This window comes from Rhodnius prolixus, unplaced genomic scaffold (genome assembly GCF_049639745.1).
Source record: "Rhodnius prolixus isolate KJV_2025 unplaced genomic scaffold, Rpr scaffold_2, whole genome shotgun sequence".
In the NCBI taxonomy this organism is placed as follows: Eukaryota; Metazoa; Arthropoda; class Insecta; order Hemiptera; family Reduviidae; genus Rhodnius; species Rhodnius prolixus.
Genome location: NW_027411592.1, coordinates 52,163,280 through 52,187,255, shown reverse-complemented (window position 1 = coordinate 52,187,255; position 23,976 = coordinate 52,163,280). Strand labels below are relative to the sequence as shown.

General features: G+C 29.9%; 3 protein-coding genes and 1 long non-coding RNA gene across 7 annotated transcripts; 2 read left to right on the top strand and 2 right to left on the bottom strand.

Annotated features, from left to right (window-relative positions):
* Positions 1–53: 53 nt before the first annotated feature.
* Positions 54–5,320, top strand: LOC141449949 (sodium channel protein Nach-like). Its single transcript, XM_074119923.1, has 11 exons — positions 54–179; positions 294–488; positions 573–714; positions 883–1,016; positions 1,098–1,179; positions 1,713–1,811; positions 1,889–2,075; positions 2,309–2,362; positions 3,910–4,021; positions 4,131–4,243; positions 4,342–5,320. Exons 1-11 carry the CDS (start codon positions 61–63, stop codon positions 4,608–4,610), a joined length of 1,506 nt encoding a protein of 501 aa, XP_073976024.1. The 5' UTR covers positions 54–60; the 3' UTR covers positions 4,611–5,320.
* On the bottom strand, positions 4,892–12,847 carry LOC141449948 (uncharacterized). The gene is made up of 10 exons (XM_074119922.1): positions 12,219–12,847; positions 11,947–12,108; positions 10,535–10,699; positions 9,858–10,019; positions 9,408–9,545; positions 8,139–8,251; positions 7,888–7,987; positions 7,655–7,780; positions 5,604–7,520; positions 4,892–5,494 (listed from the first exon to the last, which is right to left on the bottom strand). The coding sequence occupies exons 1-10, from the start codon at positions 12,283–12,285 to the stop codon at positions 5,223–5,225; spliced, it is 3,222 nt and encodes a 1,073-aa protein (XP_073976023.1). The 5' UTR covers positions 12,286–12,847; the 3' UTR covers positions 4,892–5,222.
* Positions 12,848–13,260: 413 nt separating this feature from the next.
* Positions 13,261–18,707, bottom strand: LOC141449950 (uncharacterized). 2 transcript variants are annotated; one of them, XM_074119925.1, is made up of 11 exons: positions 18,567–18,707; positions 18,353–18,472; positions 18,201–18,275; positions 18,071–18,118; positions 17,224–17,275; positions 16,830–16,953; positions 16,572–16,729; positions 15,657–15,693; positions 15,415–15,584; positions 13,853–14,406; positions 13,261–13,777 (listed from the first exon to the last, which is right to left on the bottom strand). In XM_074119925.1, the coding sequence occupies exons 2-11, from the start codon at positions 18,419–18,421 to the stop codon at positions 13,646–13,648; spliced, it is 1,419 nt and encodes a 472-aa protein (XP_073976026.1). In that variant the 5' UTR covers positions 18,422–18,472; positions 18,567–18,707; the 3' UTR covers positions 13,261–13,645. The 2 variants fall into 2 exon arrangements, with proteins under 2 accessions (XP_073976026.1, XP_073976025.1); XM_074119924.1 differs by having other exon boundaries at positions 18,353–18,607.
* A 91-nt stretch (positions 18,708–18,798) lies between these two features.
* Positions 18,799–21,998, top strand: LOC141449956 (uncharacterized). Of its 3 annotated transcripts, none has more exons than XR_012455786.1 (4): positions 18,799–18,941; positions 20,294–20,395; positions 20,866–20,981; positions 21,650–21,998. It is a non-coding gene; the product is annotated as an uncharacterized lncRNA (long non-coding RNA). The 3 variants fall into 3 exon arrangements; XR_012455788.1 differs by having other exon boundaries at positions 18,800–18,941; positions 20,297–20,395; XR_012455787.1 differs by lacking the exon at positions 18,799–18,941 and adding an exon at positions 19,205–19,420.
* Positions 21,999–23,976: the final 1,978 nt, after the last annotated feature.

Sequence of the window (23,976 nt, the reverse complement as noted above, 5' to 3'; positions counted from 1 at the left end):
GTAAAATATATCAGAACAACTTCTACTCCCATTTTGACAACAGTATTTAACTGTATCAATATGTATTCAATCCAAATATTGTTAAAAACCTTTGTAATCCGGACAAAAGATTATTTCGATAACAGTTCAATTCATGGTTTAAGATATATTACTGAAAATGGAAGACATATTACAGAGAGGTAGAGTTATAGTTTAATTTTCATTGTTATGCAATTGTTGCTTGCTGATTGTTTTGTGTGACCGTTTAAATTATGTTAATACAATTTTTCTCAATTTAAAAATAATTATGTTAGAATATTTTGGACTATCACGTGCATAGCAGCCGTATACGCATCCTACAAGTTAACTCTTGCTTCATGGTATAATTTTCAAAACAATGCTGTAAGTTTTGTAGTAGAAACTTCTTATTTGGATTGGAATACCTCATTTCCAGCCATAACCGTTTGTGAAAATGAGGCTCCAGACAAAATTTTTGAATCAGCGGAAAGGTAAAATAATGTTTCCTCTCTTAAATATATTTTAATAATACAGGATCACATTATGCCTTTGCTAAAAACTATTAATTTAATTAGGTTATATGGTGAAGATAGGAACTTGAATATAGATTTTTATTTACGAGATATTACTTTTTTTGATGGATCCTGCAGTTCTTGCTCTTCGCACTGTGGAATTTCTGTGAATTGCTCCGAAGATTTTCAGAAACTAGTGGATGAGGCATGCAAATTTTGTTTGATATAAATTCATATTTTAAAGATTACAAACTGATTATTCAAGAATTTATGAATTACAATCTTATTGCAAACAGAATTCTTGCGTTTGTATGAGCGTTGCATTTTAAGGCCTTAAAAGAGAGAAAAAAAAGTTTATCCTTTGTAATTACAGGTCCGAGCACCTTGCGATAAATTTCTTGACTTCTGTATGTGGAATGGTACACCATTTGATTGCTGTTCATATTTTTTACCAATCACAACGGAAACAGGAGTGTGCTATTCGTTAAATTCTTTACATACAAAAGGGTAATCCATAATTAATGTAAAATTATTTCAGGATTATTAGAATGTGTAAAATAAATTATTGTTTTTGGACTATTGTTTCAGAAAAAAATTAGATCTGGATTTAACTTCTAATCGAGCTACAGGACCTGGACGTGTGGATTTCATATTGTACGAAGCTGCCAAGGTGATTATTCATTAGTATTGCTCTCTAACTTAGAATAAAATAAGCAAATATTTATCATTGATTCTAATAAACATACTTGGCCAAATAAGTAAGTTGAACGATAAGAAGCATAGAAAGTTAGACGGCACATCCGATGTAAATGTCAAGACTGAATCGATTTGTGCAGTATACATTTCCAAAAAAAATAGCATTAGAACGAAGATTCCGTCTTCTGGTTATAGCGGTTGTTAACCTCTTTTCGATTAGCCCTGGATTTGACTCATTATTGAATCATTTGCCAACTTCAATGAACAGTACAGTACCACTAAATAACTTGAAATTCTGCTCCAAAGAGTTTTGGATCGGTACTTGATTTTTCAACCAGCTTTTTTATGGTAATATCTGATTTCAGTTGCTTTCTGATGTAATATTATACTTGAGGTTGACGACTAGAATCTTCAATCGAAGTCATTCAAACTACTATTTTAAGGACTTAATGAAACTGTATTAGTATATTATTTTCAATATTTTGCTTCTTGAGTTGTTTTATGCAGGTGTATATTCACGCTCGTGAAGATGTACCAAATATTAATCATCCTCTGGAAGAGAATGCAGTATTGAACTGGGGTACCATTTTTACAATGAGATTTCAAGTAAATAAAAATTTGTTGCATATCATTGGAAAAAAAAAATCTGAAAAACATACATTTATTTTCATTTTATAATTCAGGTAAACGAAATTGAAAATGATCCAATACTGAAGGAGGTATCAGTTGCTCAAAGAAATTGTAGATTTCCTACAGAAAATATTCTCAAAACTTATAATCATTATAGCTACTCTACATGTGTGGTAGATTGTAGAGCCAAGGCCCAAGTTGAGTTTTGCAATTGCACTCATCATTTTATGCCGAAAATTCGTAAGTTTAAAATACTACAAAACTTACTATTTAAGTACATGAAGAATCTTATTATTAAAGCGAATAGATTATTCTTAAACATTAATTGTAACGAAACACAAACATTGAGATTAATATCGAACTGTAATAATTCATAATTCCTTAATTTTGTTTTACAATTCTTCTTCGTTTTGGCACTTAATTTTAAACTAGGTTTTTAAGGAATTTTAAGAATGTTTAAATAAATATTTCAGCTGGTGTGAGTTCATGCACCACGACGGGACTTATTTGTCTAACCCAACATTCAGGTGAGTTGTAATTCTTTAGTTGATTTAATTTATTTAGGTTATCTCTTTCTGTTTAGACTGCTTTCATTTTGCCTTTCATGTGTCAATATATATTTCTGTTTCCAGCCATCTTCTATCACAGATATCCTTTCATTCATTTAATGTCATTTTTAGCAACTTTTTTTCCTTCAGTGTTAGTGAGTACTGCTAAGCCTCTTTCTTAGATTTGTACCTCTTATAGGGCTGGTGAGGAAATCTCAATTTAATTTAATATTACCTAACAAACTGCCAGTCGTTTTCGGAAAATTTACTCATTTCTCGGTAGTACTTAGCTGCTTCATAATCCATCTTTAATAAGATGATAGTTGTAGAGGTTGACATTCGTGTCTCTCCCAATCCCTACTTATAACTATTCCTTAAGTTCAATACCTATTGCCAATTTTTCATACCAATAATTTTGGTGGTATCATTTTTGATTAAAACCGTTTCTTAAGACACGGCCCCTTAAGAATACCCGACAAATTTCACACTCTCTGCAGCTATTCACCTTTTCCGAAAGTTCAGCATGGCCGCTCCGCTCCGATCACTCTGCTCTCTCGCAGCCTCTGTAACATTAACTCCAATGCTTTAACAATGTAGGAATCACATGGAATTTAGAAAAGTTTTGCAAGTCCGCCCATTAGCAAGAAATGTCCATCGTAGGCCAGCCTAACTTATGAAATGATGTCTAATTTGGAACATAGTTCTGCTAGTTCTTTTCACAGAATTGACATATCTTCCATAACCATCATAAAGGGTTGCCTCTATTTGGAAAAAGACAATTGAATTACAAGGGAAAAACACCGAATTGGCTTCCTGTTCGTCTAGGTTTCTACAATTTTTGTCTGTGCCACCTACTTTTATGGCCAGGGCTAAAATAAACATAAAGGAATGCCTCTATTTGGAAAAATACAATTGAAATACAAGGGGAAACCCCCGAATTGGCTTCCTGTTCGTCTAGGTTTCTACAATTTCTGTCTCTGCCACCTATTTTTATGACTAGGGCTGAAATAAACATAAAAGGTTGCCTTTATTTGGGAAAAGACAAGTGAAATACACGGAAAAAACACCAAATTGGCTTCCTGTTCGCCTAGGTTTCTAAAGCATTCTTGATTGTGATTTATAAATCATAACTATCAAATCAAATTTGTAAATGTGATGTGGCCCGCGTGAATCTTGCCTCGCACCAAATGGCTCGCGTTTTAATTGAGTTTGATACCCATGCCTTGGGGGATCTTTTTTTGAGAAAATCTTAAAATACTGGGAAATCTTCTCGGTAAAATGGCGCTCTCGATCAGCCGATTTTCTTCAAACTAGGAAATTTAGTTTCATATTTAATTTGTTTTATATAAATAGCAAGAAAGTACAAAATACAGTAATGGCACTGTAGGCTAATCATCTCTACTTCAAAGAAGTGTCCAAAATTAAAAAATATTTGAACTTATTATAGCTAAAAAGAAGATTTAATAATTGTTTCATTAGTGCATAACAACATGAATAATCTTCTAAATAAATATTATAATTTTTAGAAATACTTAGAGCTTTGAGAACAAAGGATAGTGACAAAAAGGGTTTGGTATGTGATTGTATGCCTAGCTGTGAGGAACCGGAGTATACAGTCATTTCAAAAATTCGATCTACGTAAGTTAATTTAAAACTTTAATGAAAACCAAGACGATTGGTTAATACAAAAATTATTTAATTACTTCGTTTTATGTCTTTCTTTTTATATCATGTTTTTTATGTTCAGCAATACTAATTATAATGAGAAAAATTATGGATCTAAAATATCTCTTTTTATGGACGCATTGCCAACGCAAAGATTCAAGCGCAATGTGGTAAGAACAAGGCTCGATCTCGTTGGTAAGACGTAAAAAACTTATGTTTGTTTGTTTTTTTTATAATGTTCATAAAAAAAGCTAATTGAATTGGTCATTAATAATAAAATTACTTCATTTTAGTAAGCATAGGAGGCACTACAGGTCTTTTTTTGGGCGCGAGCCTACTTAGTACTGCTGAATTTATTTACTTCATGTTTCTGCGCAAAAAGATTTTCATAGAAAGTATTGATGAGAAAAGTAAATCAGCAAACGATTCCAGGATATTTGTAAATTCAAGAGCGACAAGAAATAAATTAGATCCATCTAAATTTGTAGCAATGCAAAGAAACAGGTCGAAAAATAATCATGTACGTTTTTATCCGTACATTTCTTCAGAAAATTACCAATGAACAATATGAGTTTTTTGGTTGCATCAATCTTGCTTTTATTTTTAGTATTTTCCCTAATTAATAAACCTTACAACTATCTAAGAAATGTGATGCCTTAAAAATTTGTATTGCATGAGTTGTATTTAATGTAACTTTCACAATCAAAGGTTTGGAGTACCTTTTATTGAAATGTCTCTTTAATTCAGAACCTTTAAGTTATTTATATTATGAACTTCAACAAACATTAAAGAAGACAATTTTAATAAATTATTTTTATTTATGAATTTTTTAAAAAAAACTGCTTCTAACAAAATTTTCTTTATTATTATTTTTTGAAAATAAAAAATATTAATAGTACAACTTATATTTACATCTCTGAAAAGTAAATTAAACTTTACAACAAATAATTAGTGATTTCAGGTCGTCCTGTCTACAAAATTACTATTGATGACTAGTTAAATAGAAACAACCAGAACTTCAACCGTTACTTCGTACAAAGTAAACAAGGAAGCGAATAATAATACAAGTAAAACATAACGCATCAAAAATTAATTAATTCAAAATTTTATCTCCGGTTACATCTTTCGTCTTTGTTTTTATGGGTTATAGAAGAAACAAAATTAAACAAATTCTTTATAAAAGTACCTTATTCATATCATTTTTTTTACGTATTCTATTTTGTGGACTAGCTACTGAAAAATCTAACATTTCATCATTTGGTATAAATAAAACATCAGCTTCTTCAACATTACAACCACTATTTACAAAGCTCCTTCTTCTGTAAATGTAAACCCCTATTGCTATACAAATTATAAATATGATCGCAATAACCAAAATGATGGCAATGTTCTTATATCCATTGTAGCTGGTCTGTTCCTGTTTCCTCGCTGAATACACATAGTAACCTGCGAATGACGATTCATTTAGATTTAATTTTAGCTAAGAATTGAAGCAATTATTACTAAATTTTAAATTAAAAAGTAAATAATCTGCATAGTGATGGAAATTACTTGCCTTTTGGTCGATACACAGATTTCCATTTATTGCGTTCTGTTCCTGCTAATTCTATGTCTACACTAATTCGAAGAATTTCCGTAGTGGTTTCTGTATGGTTTGTTATGTGGAGCTTAGTTTGTGTTAGTTCTATTTTTTTTGTGGGAATCTTGTAAATAATCTGACTGGCCTGAGTTTTAGTTGTAGGAGTAGTCTGGTCTTGGTGTTTAGTTACTGGGAAATCTGTTGTCGATACAAATTTACCTTTAAAGTGGGTGAGACGAGTGACTAATGAGGTATTTTCAATTCTCTGTTCATGTCTAATCACATTTTTCAAAAGTGGTGAGACAGAACTAATTTTACTGTGAGGGGAAAGTGTGGTTGACGAATATATTGCACTATGAGTTGTTAGTATTCTATTCCCTATCCTGCGTAAAGGAGCAGTAACGGTTGGCGATTGGATTGGTTTGTGGGTTGTTCGGGTGTTGTTTTCTATCTTGAGTAAAGGAGAAGTTACAGTAGACGATCGGATTGGTTTATGAGTTGTTTGAGTGCTTTGTTCCTTCCTGTTCAAATAAGAAGTAGAAGTAGTCGATGGTATTGGTTTTTGGGTTGTTACGATTCTATTTCCTATCCTGCGTAAAGGAGCGGTAACGGTTGGCGATTGGATTGGTTTGTGAGTTGTTCGGTTGTTGTTTTCTATCTTGAGTAAAGGAGAAGTTACAGTAGACGATTGGATTGGTTTATGAGTTGTTTGAGTGTTTTGTTCCTTCCTGTACAAATAAGAAGTAGCAGTAGTCAATGGAACTGGTTTTTGAGTTGTTGAGTTGTTATTTCCTATCCTATGTAAAGGAGCAGTAACGGTTGGCGATTGGATTGGTTTATGAGTTGTTTGGGTACTGTTTGCTGACTGATTAGAATGATAAGAAACAGTTGGCAATTGTATTGGTTGAAGTGTTTTTTGTAAACTGTATTCTTTTCTGTATAAGTGGGTAACGGTAGGCGACTGGATTGGTTTATGAGATGTGATGTTTCCTATTCTGAGTAAACGAGCAGTTACAGTTGACGATCTGATTGGTTGAGTGGTTTGAATGCTGTGTTCTTTTTTGTAGAAATGAGTCTCAGTAAATGATTGAATTTGTTTACGAGTTGTCTGGGAGTGATTTTTACTTCTTTGCACGTTATCAACAGTAGTAATAATTTGTGAGATATTATCCTTTCTATGTAAATGAGTATGAGGAACCAAAACTTTAAGAGTAATATTTGAAGTTAAAACTGCTTCTTTAGGATTTATTGTTAAATTTGATTCAATTATTGGAATTTTTGTATAAAAAATTGATGAATTTTTTGTTGAGGAAGAAATGAATGAAGAATTTAATTTAGTTTCAACTGTGGGGAAACTGATACTCTCATCCGTGAAGGCTGCAACAGTTCTTGAATCTCTATTAGTATTTTCTTTAGAAAATTCTTTCCGCAGGTTATTTTGATTATACTTTTCATTTTTTGAATCTGAATAGTCGAAAGCTAGGTCAGAAGTGTAAAAGAGTGTAGGGACTTGTGAGAAGAATGGATAATATTTATAAGTGGTAGATGAATTGGAATCATTTTCTTCTGTGTTTGGCTCTTCATTAACTGAAGTGGTGTAAATTGTATCTAGCGATGAAATCCCTTTGGTCTGTGCTAATTGTGGAGAAGTAACGTTTGTGTTATTGGTGGTAGATGTAGAATTACGTAAGTCTGTATCTATGTGTGTCATACTTTTTTTTGGATGTTCATCGATGGATTTGTTAGAATAATTTAAAGAAATAGGGTAAATGGAAGGTGAAACAGAACTAGCATCGTAGTCTATCGTTGATTCAGAATAATCTTCACTAGTGATCATTGTGGTCTCATCTTCGCTTACTAGTGAAGAATATGGCAAACCAGTTGTAGACATATCTAGACAATAGGAAATAAGAATTTTCGCAACAGTTTCTTTTTATTGTAGATTGCTAATTAAATAATCATGGTCTTCATACTCACTTACTAAGATAAAAGATAAATGAGAAAACAAAAAATTAGACATTATTTACCAGCATTGCAGACATCAAAGAAATCACTACAGCAAGTAGAATTAGCAACACATTCTTGATTGCATTGACAAAGAGTAGAATTTTTTACTTCATCTTCGTAACACCTTCCATCACATGTTGTGTCTTCTGTAGAAAATATCGAGGAATAAAATTACTTATCATTCTAAGACTGTTTTCCCTTTATAAAATATAAATACTGAATAAATATTAGAATAGCAATATTAAATAAATACCTATATCTGGTCTTGTACATTCACTACTAGAGGTAATGTTTAAATCGTCAATAGCAATGTCACCGGTCCAACCGCTTCCAGCTACTCCTTCTATGGATATCTGAAAGAAAATACAATCAAAGTTCATATCCAAGAAAGTTTACCACTTTTTTTATTATTAGTAAAAGACAAATCATTACAGACAAGTCTAATAAAATGTTAATATATGATATATTAATGAAATCTACTTGAAAATCAGGTTTTCATTTCACCTGAAAAAATGTATCTGAAGGTAAATTTTTTACAACTCCTTTTATCCATCTGTTTCCTTGATTGCCACTTTTATGGAAAACTTTGTGCCCATCAATATACACAATAAGTTCGCCTGGAACAAACAAAATAAAAATAATATAAATTTAATACGCTAATTACCTGGCAATCGCTATAAATATTTAGGTAATCAGTTGATAATGACTTTGTCTTTAAAACATACAAACAGTGAAATGGAGATTTTTAATTCAGTGATAAGAACGATTGTGCATTGTACTTCCCAAGGTCAAGACTTTTAAAAATCTAAAGAATTAGAAAATAATTTCTTTAAATCTGCCATATCACAGTTTAAACCAAAGCTTTATCTATCAGATTAGAACACAGGTGCTTGCAAATTATTTTCTACGAGGGCAAAATAAAAATTTATAAATAAAAAACAAAATAATGAAAGGTATATTAATTTTTTATTCTGTTCCTTTGAGGTATGACATCTTCCAAACACCAATAACATCAATGTACCCGCAAAGGACCTATCCCATAAATTTCATGGGAACAGACTTGTTGTCATTAGTTTTTTAATTAGTTTTAAACTTGTTTCTAACAATTAATAAATAATTAATAATAAATTAATTGGCTAACGCAGATAATGGGAACAAATAAAAATTTTTTGAATAAATCAACCCAATTTTTCTTGATATATTTTTAAATTTACTCGTTAAAAATTATTTTTTGTGCAGTTTTATTTATTTTTTTTAATTTCGGGATGGCAAATGACCCACCTTGCTTCCCCTTCGAGCACGTAAGAAAATGAAAATGAAATGAAGAAAATGAAACTTCTAGAATTATTGCTGCATGCCATTTGACGCATTTAAATTTTACACATTTAGGATTTTGTATTTTCATTTTATATCAGTACCGGAAACCATAGCTCTTTCTTAATGGGCAGTTTTAAAGCATTATCACTACTAGCAATAACTATAATATATTGCAAGGAAATTGACTCAGCAGCCAATGCCAAAAATAGAAAAAAAAAAAATTATTTTGGAAGCTGTGACGTCCGCGACATATCTCTTTTGATAGATTGCTTACATTCTTCACCGTACTTTTATATGAATTGATTTTTATTTGACAAAAAATTATGTAAGATACGTACACATTGTGAGGTAAATTCTTCTACTTTCTCAAGCGCCGTTGAAAAGATTATACAAAGAAAAGAACAGTATTGTAGCAACTCAATTTTATAAAAATCTTATAGAAATTAAACTTCATACCAATTGTTGCGCCAAACATGTGGTACCAAAAAGTAAAACACGTGCCATTATTTTCAACAGGTGGAAACAGAGGTGAATGCAGTCGAGCTACGTGTGTCTTCGAACTTAGACCTGACGTTTCTATATACAAATAGTGGCCTGAAAATGATTCAATAATTAAAAATTTAAATATTTTCAATCATTCAATAAGTAATATACATTGCAAAGTTCTAAGTGAATTACACTTTCAAGAGAAACGTGAAGTTTTAAAAGAAAATGAAGATTAGATTCCAAAGAGTTTCAACGCTACGTAATTGATAATAATGTAATAATAATAAAAAGTGCTAAACTAAATAATTCTTGGTTCTAAGGGTACCATGTTTTGAGTACTGAACTTGTTGGACGTAACTACAAACACATAGCTTATCCACAAGAAGGATAGTCAAACTTATTATTGGTTTAATAAGTTACCATTATTTTTCGGTTGCAATGTATGGTCATGTCCTGGTCCAGTATCCAAGAAATGTGAAGGTGTAGCAAACTGTCGCTTCCTCCAGAAATAACCGCTTCTCGTTGCATTGTCCCATCCACATATTCCATAGCTCTCAAAATCACAAGAAAGCTGTACACTTGCTTCAGAGTAAATTTATAAATTACTTTCAATTTTTTAAGATAACTTTTACACTTTCTAGGATAAAGAATTATGCCTTTACTTTAAATGCATATTTTTATGTAAATTATTCTTGATAAAATTATTAAAACAATATTTTCAGTAATTATACTCTCTCTAATACTTTATAGAAAATACAATCTGGTGTGTACCTGGAGGGGTGTGAATCCCTCCTCAAGTAACAATTTTTCAAGGTTTTTTCGAGCTTAGAATTTGATTTTATTGAATCAATAATAATTTTTGAATAATAAAAAGGCATTTCAGAGAAGCGTAGAGCCAAAAACAGTTTTTTTTTTGTCAAAAATCTGCATAATTGATGGCAAATACTTTCTCTTACAAAGGGTAAAGAGAAAATAAAATTTCCCCTAATTCAGTTATATTAATAATTATAAAAATTGAAATTAAAGTATCAAATAATATTAAATTTTTATTAGGATTTTAAGAACTAATTTTTTAAGGGAAAAAAACGTATTCTTACTTAGACATTGTGGAGCTTCGCCGTCCCACTTGGAGTTCCTGCATTGTAACTGTGCTCGACCAACTAAGTGATATCCATTGTTGCAAATAAACTTTATAGATGTCCACTGTTTATTGCCAAAAACATGTCCATTTGGAATTCGTGTTATAGCTTGACAACTAGATTCTATTAATAATAGAATTTAAAATACAAAAAACTTAGTAACAAAACACTTCGAATATAGAAAGTTCAGCATAATTTAAAATTCTTAGACCAGATGACCCAAAAGTTTACTACCAACAAAAGCTGGAATAGACTACCGACTACCGGCCAATAACTCGGTGACGTCTTAAACCTAAATTAACACAGAACATATTTTACAACTCATTTGTATACTCAATTTTTTTTTTGAACAGTTGCTTGGGAAATTAAGAAAATTCTTAATAGAAAAAAAATCTTGTTACGTTCGTAATAAGATTTTCTTCAAACTTAGAAATTAGCAATGCTTTTAATGTCCCTTAATAAAATAGCAGCTGATAAGAAGAGGGAGCATACATAGAGCTTAGAGGAACGTAACAGTACTCTAATACCTCAAAAAATCAAATTTTCTGGTTTCATTTCAAATAATAGTCCGCAAATATACAAAGTTCATGGAGGTCAGAGGAAAGACTCACGAAGGTAAGAATGTATTATGGTTCTGGATTCGATTCCCGTTCTAAGCTTGGGTTTTATTCAATGATTAATATGAGAACTTTATAGTAAAGTATGTTTGCTGGCCGCCTCCGACCACGACACCTAATTTGTGATAGTTGGACATACAGCCTGAATAAATAGGCACTAATTTACTTTTTATTCTATACCAAGTTCAAAGAAAAACTTTGGAGTCAGTTTTGAGAAAATCGCGAAAAACTAATAAATTGTAAATTACCGGTTTGAAGTTTTCTACAACAAAGGTACTAAACTGAAATTTAAGTTTGAGCTGTCTGCGGTATATGGTTTTTAAGAAATTCTGTTCACACATACTAAGATCATGCTCTAAAAAACATTTTGTTTGCATTCAGAAGATTTCAAAAGATGAAAATTAACTTTATTGCAATACTTCCTCTGAGTAGGAGAAAGAGGAGTAGTATAAATATAAATAAAAGCATAATTGCTGGGAAATTATTAAATTAGGATAATAGTAATTACATTAAAAATAGTAAATAATTAAATATAGTAGTTATGGAGAAGGTAATGAAATTATAAAATTAAAATTCTAAGGTAATTGTTAGCTAACTTGAAGAATCACCATCTCCTTATATTTTAGTTAATTCTAGTCGATATTTAGGTATTTAAAATGTTTTAACATTCATTTTGTCAATGTGTTCATTAAACAGTGAACAGTTTTCCAGAAAAAGTAAATTTTATATTATTAATCACATATTAACACTCACTGAAGACACATTTAGGAATATCAACGTCCCATTCTCTTCCAACGCAGGCAGCCAAATTTTCACCATTCAAAATAAAACCTCTGTTGCAACGAAATTTCGCTATTCTTCCTTTAGATCTATACCTAACTGAACCATTTCTTAATGTTAATGTAGGGCAAGGCTCTGAAATACAAATTGAAAGTTAGCAATACACAAATCAAAGATAAATCTTTTCTTTTTTTTCTTTTTTTTTAAAAAAAAAAACAGTTCAAAAATCCAAACTATTAACTTACTATTTAATCCATACACAAAAAAACTGTTATATAAAAAAATTATCACAACTAGGACTAGCACTTTCATTCTGTCAGTGAACGGTTGGAAGATTTGTCCTTAGTTCATATTTTTATTTTTTTGTACAAACATTACACTTCCTGCTTTATCTATTGGGAAGGAAGTTATGTGATAATTTCTTTCATGGAACTTCTCTGGCAACGGCAGCTAAAAACTAAATAAATAGAATGCTCAATGAACCCTTGAATAGATAACTTCAATTGATCTTGTTTCAAAAAATAAAAATAAATAAATAAATTCAATGGTTCATTTAGAAAGAAAATGAAGGCTACTTTCTGCCGATGTTAGAGTCTACATAGATGGATTGAAGATATTTTTATATTTATTTGTAGGTATTTTACATATTTTATTCAAACAATTTACATCAATTCAATATATTATTACTCTAAATTCAGTTCACACATTCACTTTAAAAAGAAAGTGAGTGCATGATTCAAGTTCAAAATATTTTTCTAAGCAATGAAGTTCCATTCAGTTTTGATTTTAAAATAAAATTAGAGAAAGAAGAGAAAATCTTTTATATAAAAGACATTACAGGCTGAGAAATGCCGGTCTTTATATAAATTTTGCCGTAAGAAAAATTTTAAATGTTCGATAACCCTTCTCAATTACATCTCAGACTTTATTTTTTAATTAATTATTCTTAGAGAACATTGATTCTACCTGTCGAAAACATCAGATATAACTTTCAGCGACTACTATAGTGGAAATCAAAAACTATAATATTCAAAAATGAAATATTTATTTCTGGGACTGAAGTACCTTTACAACTATTCATTTCTTCATTTTTCTTCATTGAAATCATCAATGGGAATTAGAATTAATGGTTTCTCTGAACAGCATTTTAAAAGTTTTATGCATTTTACAAAAGCTTTATGCATTTCCGGAATTTTCTCAACGAGAAAAGCACAAACAAGTGATTTTCTGGAGAACTTCACAACTAGAAGCGTGAAACAGGAGATTTAATGTAAAACTAAAAATCCATTGACTGATTAACTTGTTTATTTGACATTCATCACGATTCCTCTCTCAAATAATCTTTTCAGTCTTTTAATCGATAAGAAAATATTTTAGCAAAAGTGATAATTTATACATTCTCAAAAAATAAATAAATACAAAATAACAAGTTCTCAAAATATGAATAATTTTTTAATAGAATCTTCATTCAAAAATAATTCAGTGTTAATTGAACTTAATAATGAAGGAAAACGAAATATAAGAAAAGTGTGTTTCAAAAGCATTTATGCACTTTCAATAATGGTTTATAAATACTTAAAATCAACTCGTGAACTAAAAATCAGGTGCTTGCTAGTTGTTAAAGCAAAAGCCAAGAGCAAATGATGACTAAAAACAATTGGACATAGCAAAGTTAACAATACTTATGAGGAGAAAATTTAAAACTAGTATTGTAACGACTGTTAGAACGTAGTAGTGAATGTTTCTTAATGAATACATCACGTTCTTTCTTGTATATACTTCTCTTTCTTTGATAAAATTGTTCCTGCAAAATCAAAACACAAAATAATCAATATGAAATGCAGATTTAAGGACATACGCTCAATGAAATTATACTTACCTTAAATTTGTTCTCAATTTTTTTTTTCTCTTTGGGGATCAGAAATTTAGTTTCTTCATTCTCAAATTTCCTTGCAGGTAGAAAAGTTTTCATTCTTGCATTATAATTCAAAAGCAAATGTTTCTTACGAAAGCTTGAAGATTCCTTTAGCCCATGCTCATATATTGAAGAAATTTGCTCAGATGGCTGAGGAATTGGTTTATTAATATCCAGTAATTTTGTAGACATCAAATCATCAGAAAAAAAACAAGGGAATTTAACAGAAAAGTTTTTGAATTTTGGTGGGCTATTTGATTTGTAAAATTTCGGAGACAAATCAAATTTTTCCTCATTATTTTCTGTAAAATCAAATTGATTAGACCATTCATTTCTCTGTGAATTAAATTTAAAAATATAATCTTCTGGTTGTGCATGAGACTTGTGAGATTGTCGCCTAATTTTAGGGCTATCTATTTTAAAACTATGTTGATGTACCAATGTTGGGGTAGAAACAGATGTAATGATTGATTGAAAAGTTGATCTATTGTTCTTCTCGGAGGATTTTCTCAGTAAATCTGGGGAAAAAAATGCACAAGCTACAATTACTTAACAGAATATTATATACCTTTTTTTTTATTTTTAAGTTGGTCTAAGAAAGTTAGTGCGCATTTGAATTATGAAATAGAAGACGGTTATCATTTTAATACTGGCTTAGTTCTTTGAGAGACGAAATGACTGAAAAGAGCAGCTTCTTTAGGAATTTTTATTCGAAGCTAAGCACCAGGCAAACGATAGGACCTCTGGGAGAATTGGGGATATAATATTCTAATAGTAATCTTATCCAGGCCGACATTAAAGCGCAGGGTTGACATGTCAAAGTCGAAAATGGTTAGGAAATACCTTAGAAATCTCAAGGAATATAATTTCACCTTTTTGGTTATCGCGGCATGTTGACCTAAATGAAAGAAGGAAACTCCGACAAGACTTTGTGACATTGGTTCATTCCAGGAATCTTTACAGGAGGAACTGAGGTAGAAGGAAGAAGACTCTTTCCTAAGCTCTGGACTAACCTCTCAGGAATGAGGTAGATGAAGATTAATCTGAGTATATTCAAATGGAAAAGGTCAGAAGCTTGTTTTACACAGGATTCGCCTTGCTGGCAGATTTCCTAACGAGTTAGTTAGTGCTCCACCGAAGTCTAAAGTTGGGCCTGAAACAACCATGTCAGCAACTTCAAATGCTTAGAGAAATGGAAGCGACTCTAACATAAATTCTAACAGACATCTAGTCATCATTCAAGAAAGATTTGGTTGCTGCATAGTAACCAAGAATTGCATTTGGATATACGTTCCCTAATTTCTAGACAATCTAATTTCTAGATGTCTTGCCTCAGACAACTTAATTTCGAGAGGTACTGTGAAACCTCCCTATGGCACCTGTACGTATAATATAGTTTGCCGCATGAATTTTTATCTCGGCAAAAGTCATAACAAATAATGTCTCTCAAAACTCTTAAAAGTGAATTTTTTTCAAAAATAATTCAAATCATCAAAAAGGTATGTTTGATAAATGAGAAATGTTACCAAAAAAATCTTCCATTTTTTTAGGAGGTTCCTCATCCAGTAAAAGTTTACAGTTATCATTCTTTGAATTATTTTTAGAAGCATCAGTGACTGCGATATTCATGAATGCATTTTCCGACTCCAAGAAAAATCCACCAGGATTCAGATTTTCTTCAATCAGTTGATTACCTCTAATTAATTATACAAATATTAATACATGAAATGATAACATAATAAAATGAATGTTTAATTAATATGCCTACCTCTTACTGGGAGTAAGTTCATCTTGTCTCCTAACCACTGAAAAAAAATTTAAGAAATTAATAATTTTGTTTCTCTTCAAGTGCAGTTACTTTGGATAACGTTTATTTTAATCAACCCAGTTTCTTAATGCTAAGCATTTCTGATTTCCATCTATTTTAAGATGTTAGTTCATGAAATTCTTGAAGAAAATTTGATCATCCACCAAAAAAGCTGAGTTTACTACAAGACAGAAACGGTTTACATTTCTCATGTAACTCAAAAATATTATTAAATTAAATAAATAACTCTAAATATTGTAGGAAAAATAAATATTGTAATTTCTTCTAGATTTAAAAAATTTAGAGAAAATAGAAAAAATATCAATCTATTTTTAACAGTTGGACTATCTAATAAATGTTAATTAAAACCTTAAATTGGCTATATCGTGCAATGCATTTGCTAAGATTAAATAAGTTAACATATGATCACAGAAAAGTTCCTCAGTCTCCTATCACTTTTACCTCACATTCAATAGAGGTCAAACAAAAATGGAATGAACAAATCCTCAATCTGGCGATGATCACTAAAAATTCAAAGGTAACCTGACCACTTTGTCATTAATTAGGCCTTATTTCAATTAAGTGGACCACCATATAATATGATGAATTGAATTACGACAGAGTAACGACTATTAGTTGACTTTTAAATTCTTAAAATGGGTCAAACCTGGACTCAACTTTCAATTTAGGTATGGTTCCAGCTTGTTCACATAAGTGTCAACATAATCTGAATCTAAATTTTATAAATTAAATAAATCTTTTATACCAAATAAATATTTTCCTCAATTGCCCTTGAAAAAAATTTAGCTAATCTACTTTCACCCTCTTTTAACGATATAATGAAGCATTGTGGATCCAAATAAAGCATTCTATTACCTTGCGTAATTTGTTCTGGATTTTTATTTTCAACGGATGAAGTTTCTAAATAATTTATACCAGCATGTGCTTCATTTAAATTAAGAGGCAGTATCTGTGGTGATTTACTTAAGATAGAATCTGTTTCTTCCACTGTTTTTTGTAATTTGATTGATTCTCTAAAAGTTCAAATATAATTATTATAATAAATTCTTTTCGTTAATAATGCAGTTCAGAAATAACTAGAAAAACAAAATTTATGAAGTTAATTAGAACAACCTTGGCTCCTTGCTTTCCAGAAGTAATATTTCAGAAATTTGTTTTTTCTTAGACGATTTATGTTTTTTAGAAAGGTCAATGAGATCTCCCTTCAAACGGGCGCGAGTACTTCCGCTAAACAAGCCTTAAATGACAGAAAATATTAATATTTATAAAAGGGTTGAAGTGCATTGGCTTTTGAACTTAATTCTTCCAAAAAAATTAATTGCTATCGGCCGTTTTAGGGTAAACACCAACTTTTTGTTATACAAATACTAATATCTTGAAATATAAAGTGACATTATTGTTGTTTAGTTTTGTTCACCATTAAACGGCCGACATACCATTAATTTTTCAAGAATGACTGATATTTATATTGCTTAATTTATTAATACAAATTGTTATTTCAATTTACCCTTAATGCCGGCATGACTAAGAACTGCACTTTTATACAATCCTTTTTTAATCTGAAAAATGAAATTTTAGTTACAAAGAATATTATATTTAAATAAATCAGTTTTTAAGTACATTAAATACGAATTTCATCACCTTTTTAGCTCAAGTTTTATCATAAATTCTTGTGCCGCTTGGATTTCAAGCGAAATTTGTATTGAACCTATGGACATTTTTCGGAAGAGTGATAGAAAAATTTCGAGTAAGCTTTAATTCAAATTCTAATTAATTACAAAAAAAAAAGAAGATGACGATTATATTATTTTGCAATTCAGGTGCTACGGCTGAGGGAAAAGCGTGAGAGCAGTACTTGAGGGTAAAAGTACCCAATTCCATTTATTTGCAAAGGCCTATCAGGTTGGCTGTTTTTCGAAAGTTCAGTGCACAACTGCTGCAGAATTTAACTCGTATGTCTGTTTTCTGCTAATCACCACTGTTTGGCAGAGAATATGATGTTGAAAATAAGACTGCAGCCAGGACACAAAGGCAAAAAACCGCAGAGATGGACAAAGGAATAGAAAATATTTTATATATGATTTACGTATAAAGATTACCTTGTTTAAGCTTATAAATTATTTTTATTTAAATTGCGATAGTTGGCATGAATGGAAAGTGAAGATATGTAGAAAGTAAAGATAAAATCAAAAAGTAAATATACAAGAAAAGAGTGATGCATCAGTCACGCAATCAGCAAAAACAGACGCAACGCCGCTTTTTCTTTATCAATATGAATCATTCAAATACGGTTCATATCTGGTAATTATGTTCTTTTCTTAGGCTATCAAAAAAGTTTACCACAAATTACATACTGTAATACTGTCTTCTTCAACATTCAATTCTTTCAGTTCTTTCTTTTTCTGAAATATATGTATTAACTTCAATTAATATACAGAAACCTTTTTTAAGAAACAATCACATAGCAATAACGTAACTTTGTACCTTAGTTTTTTCTCTATACTTATTAACATCCTGTATAAATCTGTTTACTTTGAAATCAACAGCATCATCACTATTCTGGAACACAAAAATTGCAACAATAAAGCAGGCTGCTAGATAATGGTCAGTACAATACAGAAAAAAAAGTCAGTTACCATCTTCGCTTTATTCTTTTTCTTTTCACGGAAACGACAGTAACGTCTATTAGGTAGTAATTCGGCCATTCATAAAATTTTCAGATTTCAATGTGGGATATATGTATTAAAAGCATCGCACTTGAATTTCAAAAACAATTGAGAGATATCAAAATAACTCGGATGAAGTAAAAGTACAAAGAAACGTGCTCAAACATGTTAGAAAAACCCTTACGATTAACAAATCTAAAAATGTCCAAGCAAGATAAAAACAATATTCGACTTCTTAAAAAAAAATGTTACTAATAATTTGAGATCAACAAAAAAAAATTCTAAAAGCTTAACCTGTCAGATGCATATTGTATCTCATTTTACTATCACAATGATCTAAGATTTGTTTATAACTTTATAGCCATCAGGTTCTACATTACTAAGTTCAAAGTGCATTTTAAATTAGATGTTTGTACAACACATTATGTTCGACCGGCAGCCAGTAACAATCGAGTTTGTACTAGTTCAATGATGTACAGAAAGTGGCTTTATTATATTCTTTTAAGTTCTAATGCTTCAAGGAATTCTTCACCTTGTCTTGCCTTTAAAATCGCCTACCGTAAGTATGTTATCATCTAAATTTCTTCGATTGTTCCTTTTCTCCTTCTTCTTTCTTAATTCAACGATAAATTAAATAAATATCAATTTTTATAAATTGAACTTTATATTACAAAAGATATTATTCCAATTAAATGTACATCATTTTTGTTTTGATTACTATATTTGTTCAATAAAAATATAAAAAAATTTAGCTATTAATAATAATTGACTTTTTCTAATTGGCTTGGAAAAAACCAGCTTTTAACCTTCCACTGAAGGTAACCTAACCTAAAAGTTTCGATTTTCTTTTATGTAACCTACTGTAGGGTCAGATAATAAAGCAAGCTCAACGTTTCTTGAGTAAATGTAAATTAAGTATGAATGACAAATAACGACAGTTTTATCAAATTTATTGATATATTCTGTTGCACATATAAATTTATCTGATTAAGTGATGTTGTACATTATTGGATTAGATTTATGGATTGAGGCATGCAAGTACGTAGTTAAAATGAATTAAATTAAAATTATTAATCTAGTATTCTTTTCTAATATCCAGTGCTTTCATCTAAGGATCTTCCTAACGCTTTGCCTACTAACGTTCAGATTACATTTGAAATTATTACCTCTGTATATTCATTATATCCAGCAGCACTCCGGTAAATATTATATTAAACTAAATATAGTAAATATAAATATTGGATTAGACATACTGTTCTCACTTTGTTGTGGGTTCAAATGCTGAGGAGGCCTAGTTTCTTGAAAAGGTATATAATTTGTGTGTCTCTTTTCCGATGTTAGTAAAAGTGACAAATATATTGTTCGGGTAATAGTTTTAGTCTTGATTTGGGCAATTATTGCCTGTAATCGTAATTTATTCAAAATGTTGGTAGTAAAACGGTTTTTTCTTTTAAATTTAAATATGGACTTCGGCTTTGTGGCTTAGAAGGGTGCTCTCAGGTTAGGTGCGGTGGAATTCATGTATACATATTTTTGTGTTTCATTGTTAGGTATGATAAAGGCTGATGTTTTTTTAGCTGGATAGATTTGCAGTTGGAATTGTGTTTTTTACCTCTGAGTGTTTTGTTTTTGGCGATGAGTCTGTCGTATTGTTAATTCTTAGCTTTTTGCTTCAATTCGCGCCCTCCCCTGCGTGTGAAATACAAATCCTACTTTAGAATTTTAAAGTACTACAAATGCACTAAACAAAGTACGTTCAAAGTGTTACGTATAAACTTTGTTATAGTATTACAATAGTATGAATTCAATTCGAATTATCTAGTATTTTTTTCTTTTATCCTGTGTTTTTACTCTTAGCTTTTTTAGTTTTGACACGAAATAATTTTTATAAGGGTCTCTTTGTACTTCCAGCAGCACGTGCGTAAAATGTGAGGTTATTCGCATCCAATCTTTTCCGATAATAAACTAAACAAGAGGATCAACCTTTACTCCATCTGTGGAACTTTTCTTCAGGTCAGTCATAACTATTGTTTAATTCATAGCAAGTATTAACTAAAACTTTTGTTCATGTAATTTAATCTTTCCCTTTGTATCTGAAAAAAAAGTTTTAATTTTCCATCAAATTAATACCTTCTTTTAACAAAAAATTAAACATCAAATGTGCATGTTAATTCTGTATAATTTTTCAAGAATATAAAACTGTGGGCAATATTTTACTGTACAATATGTTTCGAAGTTGACCTAGCCCCTAGGTCGAAAGCTCGGCAAAAATAAAAATATAATGAATGAAATTGGCATTAATTATTCTTTCTTCTTTCTGGATTAATGAATCAGTCACCAAAAACAATTAACAATATTATTATTTATATAATTACAATTGTTTATGGGTTTCTTTATAATGTCTAAAGTACTTATAAATATAAATTGAGTATTTAAACAAAGTAAATTCAATTAGTGACAGTTTGCATATTATTTAATTGCAGGGTTAACAATTCCAACTTAAAAAGGCAACAAAAACTGCTGTTAAGAGCGCTCTACTGACAAGATCGATAACTACTCAGGAGTAAGTAGTACTCAGTTCTCCCGCTAGATCGCATGGGTATGTATAATTTGTTTTTATCCATATAAAATATTTACTTATTACCATTTTTATGTTACCTGCTTAAGTAACTTTGATATGTGCGTATGTTAAGTATTGAAGTACAGATAGGTTGAAAATAAACAGAACAATGAAGTAGTAATTATTATTTAAAAGCAAAATTTTTTGTTATAAGTAGTATCGGTTGCATTCTAAAATTTTTACTGATTTAGAATTACAAAAATAAGGACTTCTGATGGATGACCTTATCTAATATTTTATAATTTTCAAAATAATAATTCAAATATAATTATTTCAAATTTAATAATTCTTAAAATTCCTAATTAATCTACGATTGTACAATCCCTAGTTGATGATCATTTAATATTGGTTAAGAAGATTAATTTTAAACCATTGAGAGAATAGTGTTTTATTAAATAAAATATGTATATGCGTATTTGTAAAATATGTATATACATTACTTTACTTCAAACATGTAACAATATAAATTAGAAGTTTGATTAAGTAGCACAGTCAATTGAAGTTTCATTTGTTGCAATTATTAACTTCCAAATAATAAATTTGTATATTTTGCAACTGCTAAATAACTGAAATTTTGGAAATACATTATGTTGAACAGATTCAAAGGTAAGATTAATTTGATTGTAATTTTTAATTTCCTGTCACAGCATACTCATGGAACCAGATCTGGAATTTTGTCTTAACATTGTTTGTTTATGGATTTTAAACGACAATTAATGGGTGCCTAAAAAATTATCAACTTAAGGGTGATTCTGCCAGTTTTACCTGAACTTAAATAAGTGTATGCTTCAAACATTTTTTTTGTAAATTTTTTTAATTGTCTATAAATTCTTTGCGTTGCAATGGTCTACATAATCAGCAGGCATTACTGATTAAAGATAAGTGTTTATTCTACATATTTTGGTTTTTTAATCTGTTTAAATTGTAAAAATTAAAAAAAAAAATATTATAAAAAGTGTATAATTTTTAAAAAATAAAAAAAAAATTAAATAATAATATTGTGTTTATTTTTTCTTTTAATCTCTTTAATAATATAAACAACTTGAAGATACAACTTATTTTTAGTCGAGCTTAACATTTGTAAAGTCATTTTCTAAAAGTAATTACGTTTGTGAATATTTGAACTAAGTTAACTATTTGAGTTTTTATTGTCTTCCCAAAAAGGGTTATTTTGTAACTAGAATGGTTTTGGAAAAATACTAATATAAAAAGTGATTGTACCGCTTCCTGGGAGAGACATCATTAACTAAAGTTGATTTGTCATTAATTTTCGTCATTTCTTTTAATTACTCTTTCTCTGTTTTTTTTTAAACCAAGGTATTATAATAATTAGATGGCATTAGGTAAGTGTTAATTAATGATACCGGAAGTGAGCTGAAATAAATTGTTTCCTGTTGAAAAAATGCAAAAAATGAATCTTCCTTGTCGAGTGTGCACAAGTAGATCCAGGCTATATAGCTGAATGAAGTTCCAGGGTGGGACGGTGGGGCGAATAGTTTTAATTGGTTTAAAATGTTAGACAAGACAGGCATATGCTGTGTATGCATATTTCCATGTTTGATGATAGAAATGTAGCACTAGACTAGGTCTAAGGGTAACAGATGTTAAACTAGAAGATATATTTGGAATGACGAGCGACAAGCGATACACCCCTCTTGGTCTCTTAGGTCGTACTGAATATAATTTTTTAATGACTTATAAAATAGAGGTTAACAGCAGTACTGTCTGGTGGCAAAAATTTGTACTACTTTTAAACTAATCTTCCTGATAAGTGGCGCTCTTTGACGGATTTTTTTGGAACTAATTTATTTTTGAACTTTTCTATCTTTCGTGCCCTCTGAGGGATTTTTTTAGAACTAATTTATTTTTGAACTTTTCTATCTTTCGTGCCCTCTGAGGGATTTTTTTAGAACTAATTTATTTTTGAACTTTTCTATCTTTCGTGCCCTCTGAGGGATTTTTTTGGAATTAATTTATTTTTGAATTTTTCTATCTTTCGTGCCCTCTGAGGGATTTTTTAAGAACTAATTTATTTTTGAACTTTTCTATCTTTCGTGCCCTCTGAGGGATTTTTTTAGAACTAATTTATTTTTGAACTTTTCTATCTTTCGTGCCCTCTGAGGGATTTTTTTAGAACTAATTTATTTTTGAACTTTTCTATCTTTCGTGCCCTCTGAGGGATTTTTTTGGAATTAATTTATTTTTGAATTTTTCTATCTTTCGTGCCCTCTGAGGGATTTTTTAAGAACTAATTTATTTTTGAACTTTTCTATCTTTCGTGCCCTCTGAGGGATTTTTTTAGAACTAATTTATTTTTGAACTTTTCTATCTTTCGTGCCCTCTGAGGTACTTTTTTGGAACTAATTTTTATTTTTTTAACTCTTCTGATATTTTACGCTCTCTGAGGGATTTTTTTAGAACTAATTTTTTAATTTTTGAACTTTTATGGAGTTGATCGAGTTTTGCAGTACGCGGGTCAATTATCAATGTGTTCATTCATTTAAAAATATAAAATATAATTTTCTAATATTTCAAATGCTACTTTTTTAAAAATGAAATTGAAACGTTTTCCATGAAATTTTAGTAAAAAAATATGGTTTTGTAAACATTTTTTTTCTTTTTATTTTATTAAAAAACAAAAACATTGTTAAAATAAGTTCAATTTGGGTGAATAATTTTTATTTAATGATTAAAGATACAGTGTTGATATTAAATTTAAATAAATAAGAACTTAAATGAATTCTTTCCAAGAATACAAAATAATATTTTCAATTGGGTGAATATATTTAAAAAGAAAAATGTCGTTGTATGCCTTTAACATTACCATTTTTCAATAAAATTGTAATTTTTCAATCAAATTTTACAAAAATTTAAACATTATTTATTCAGATTATAAGGGAAAGATTATTTAAAAGAAAAAAGGTTTAAGTTTTTTGTTGTAATTCTTAGAACGCATTAATAGATAATATTACCT

Coding starts and splice junctions, on each gene's coding strand:
- LOC141449950 (XM_074119925.1), bottom strand. CDS start 18,421: ATGGCCGAATTACTACCTAATAGACGTTACTGTCGTTTCCGTGAAAAG. Junction 16,730..16,829: donor CTGGAAAGCAAGGAGCCAAG/GTTGTTCTAATT, acceptor TTGAACTTTTAG/AGAATCAATCAAATTACAAA. Junction 14,407..15,414: donor AAAAATGGAAGATTTTTTTG/GTAACATTTCTC, acceptor TTTTTTCCCCAG/ATTTACTGAGAAAATCCTCC.
- LOC141449948 (XM_074119922.1), bottom strand. CDS start 12,285: ATGAAAGTGCTAGTCCTAGTTGTGATAATTTTTTTATATAACAGTTTT. Junction 8,252..9,407: donor CATGTTTGGCGCAACAATTG/GTATGAAGTTTA, acceptor TGTTTGTTCCAG/GCGAACTTATTGTGTATATT. Junction 7,521..7,654: donor CTTTGATGTCTGCAATGCTG/GTAAATAATGTC, acceptor CCTATTGTCTAG/ATATGTCTACAACTGGTTTG.
- LOC141449949 (XM_074119923.1), top strand. CDS start 61: ATGTATTCAATCCAAATATTGTTAAAAACCTTTGTAATCCGGACAAAA. Junction 1,812..1,888: donor TTTTTACAATGAGATTTCAA/GTAAATAAAAAT, acceptor TTTATAATTCAG/GTAAACGAAATTGAAAATGA. Junction 4,244..4,341: donor AACAAGGCTCGATCTCGTTG/GTAAGACGTAAA, acceptor ACTTCATTTTAG/TAAGCATAGGAGGCACTACA.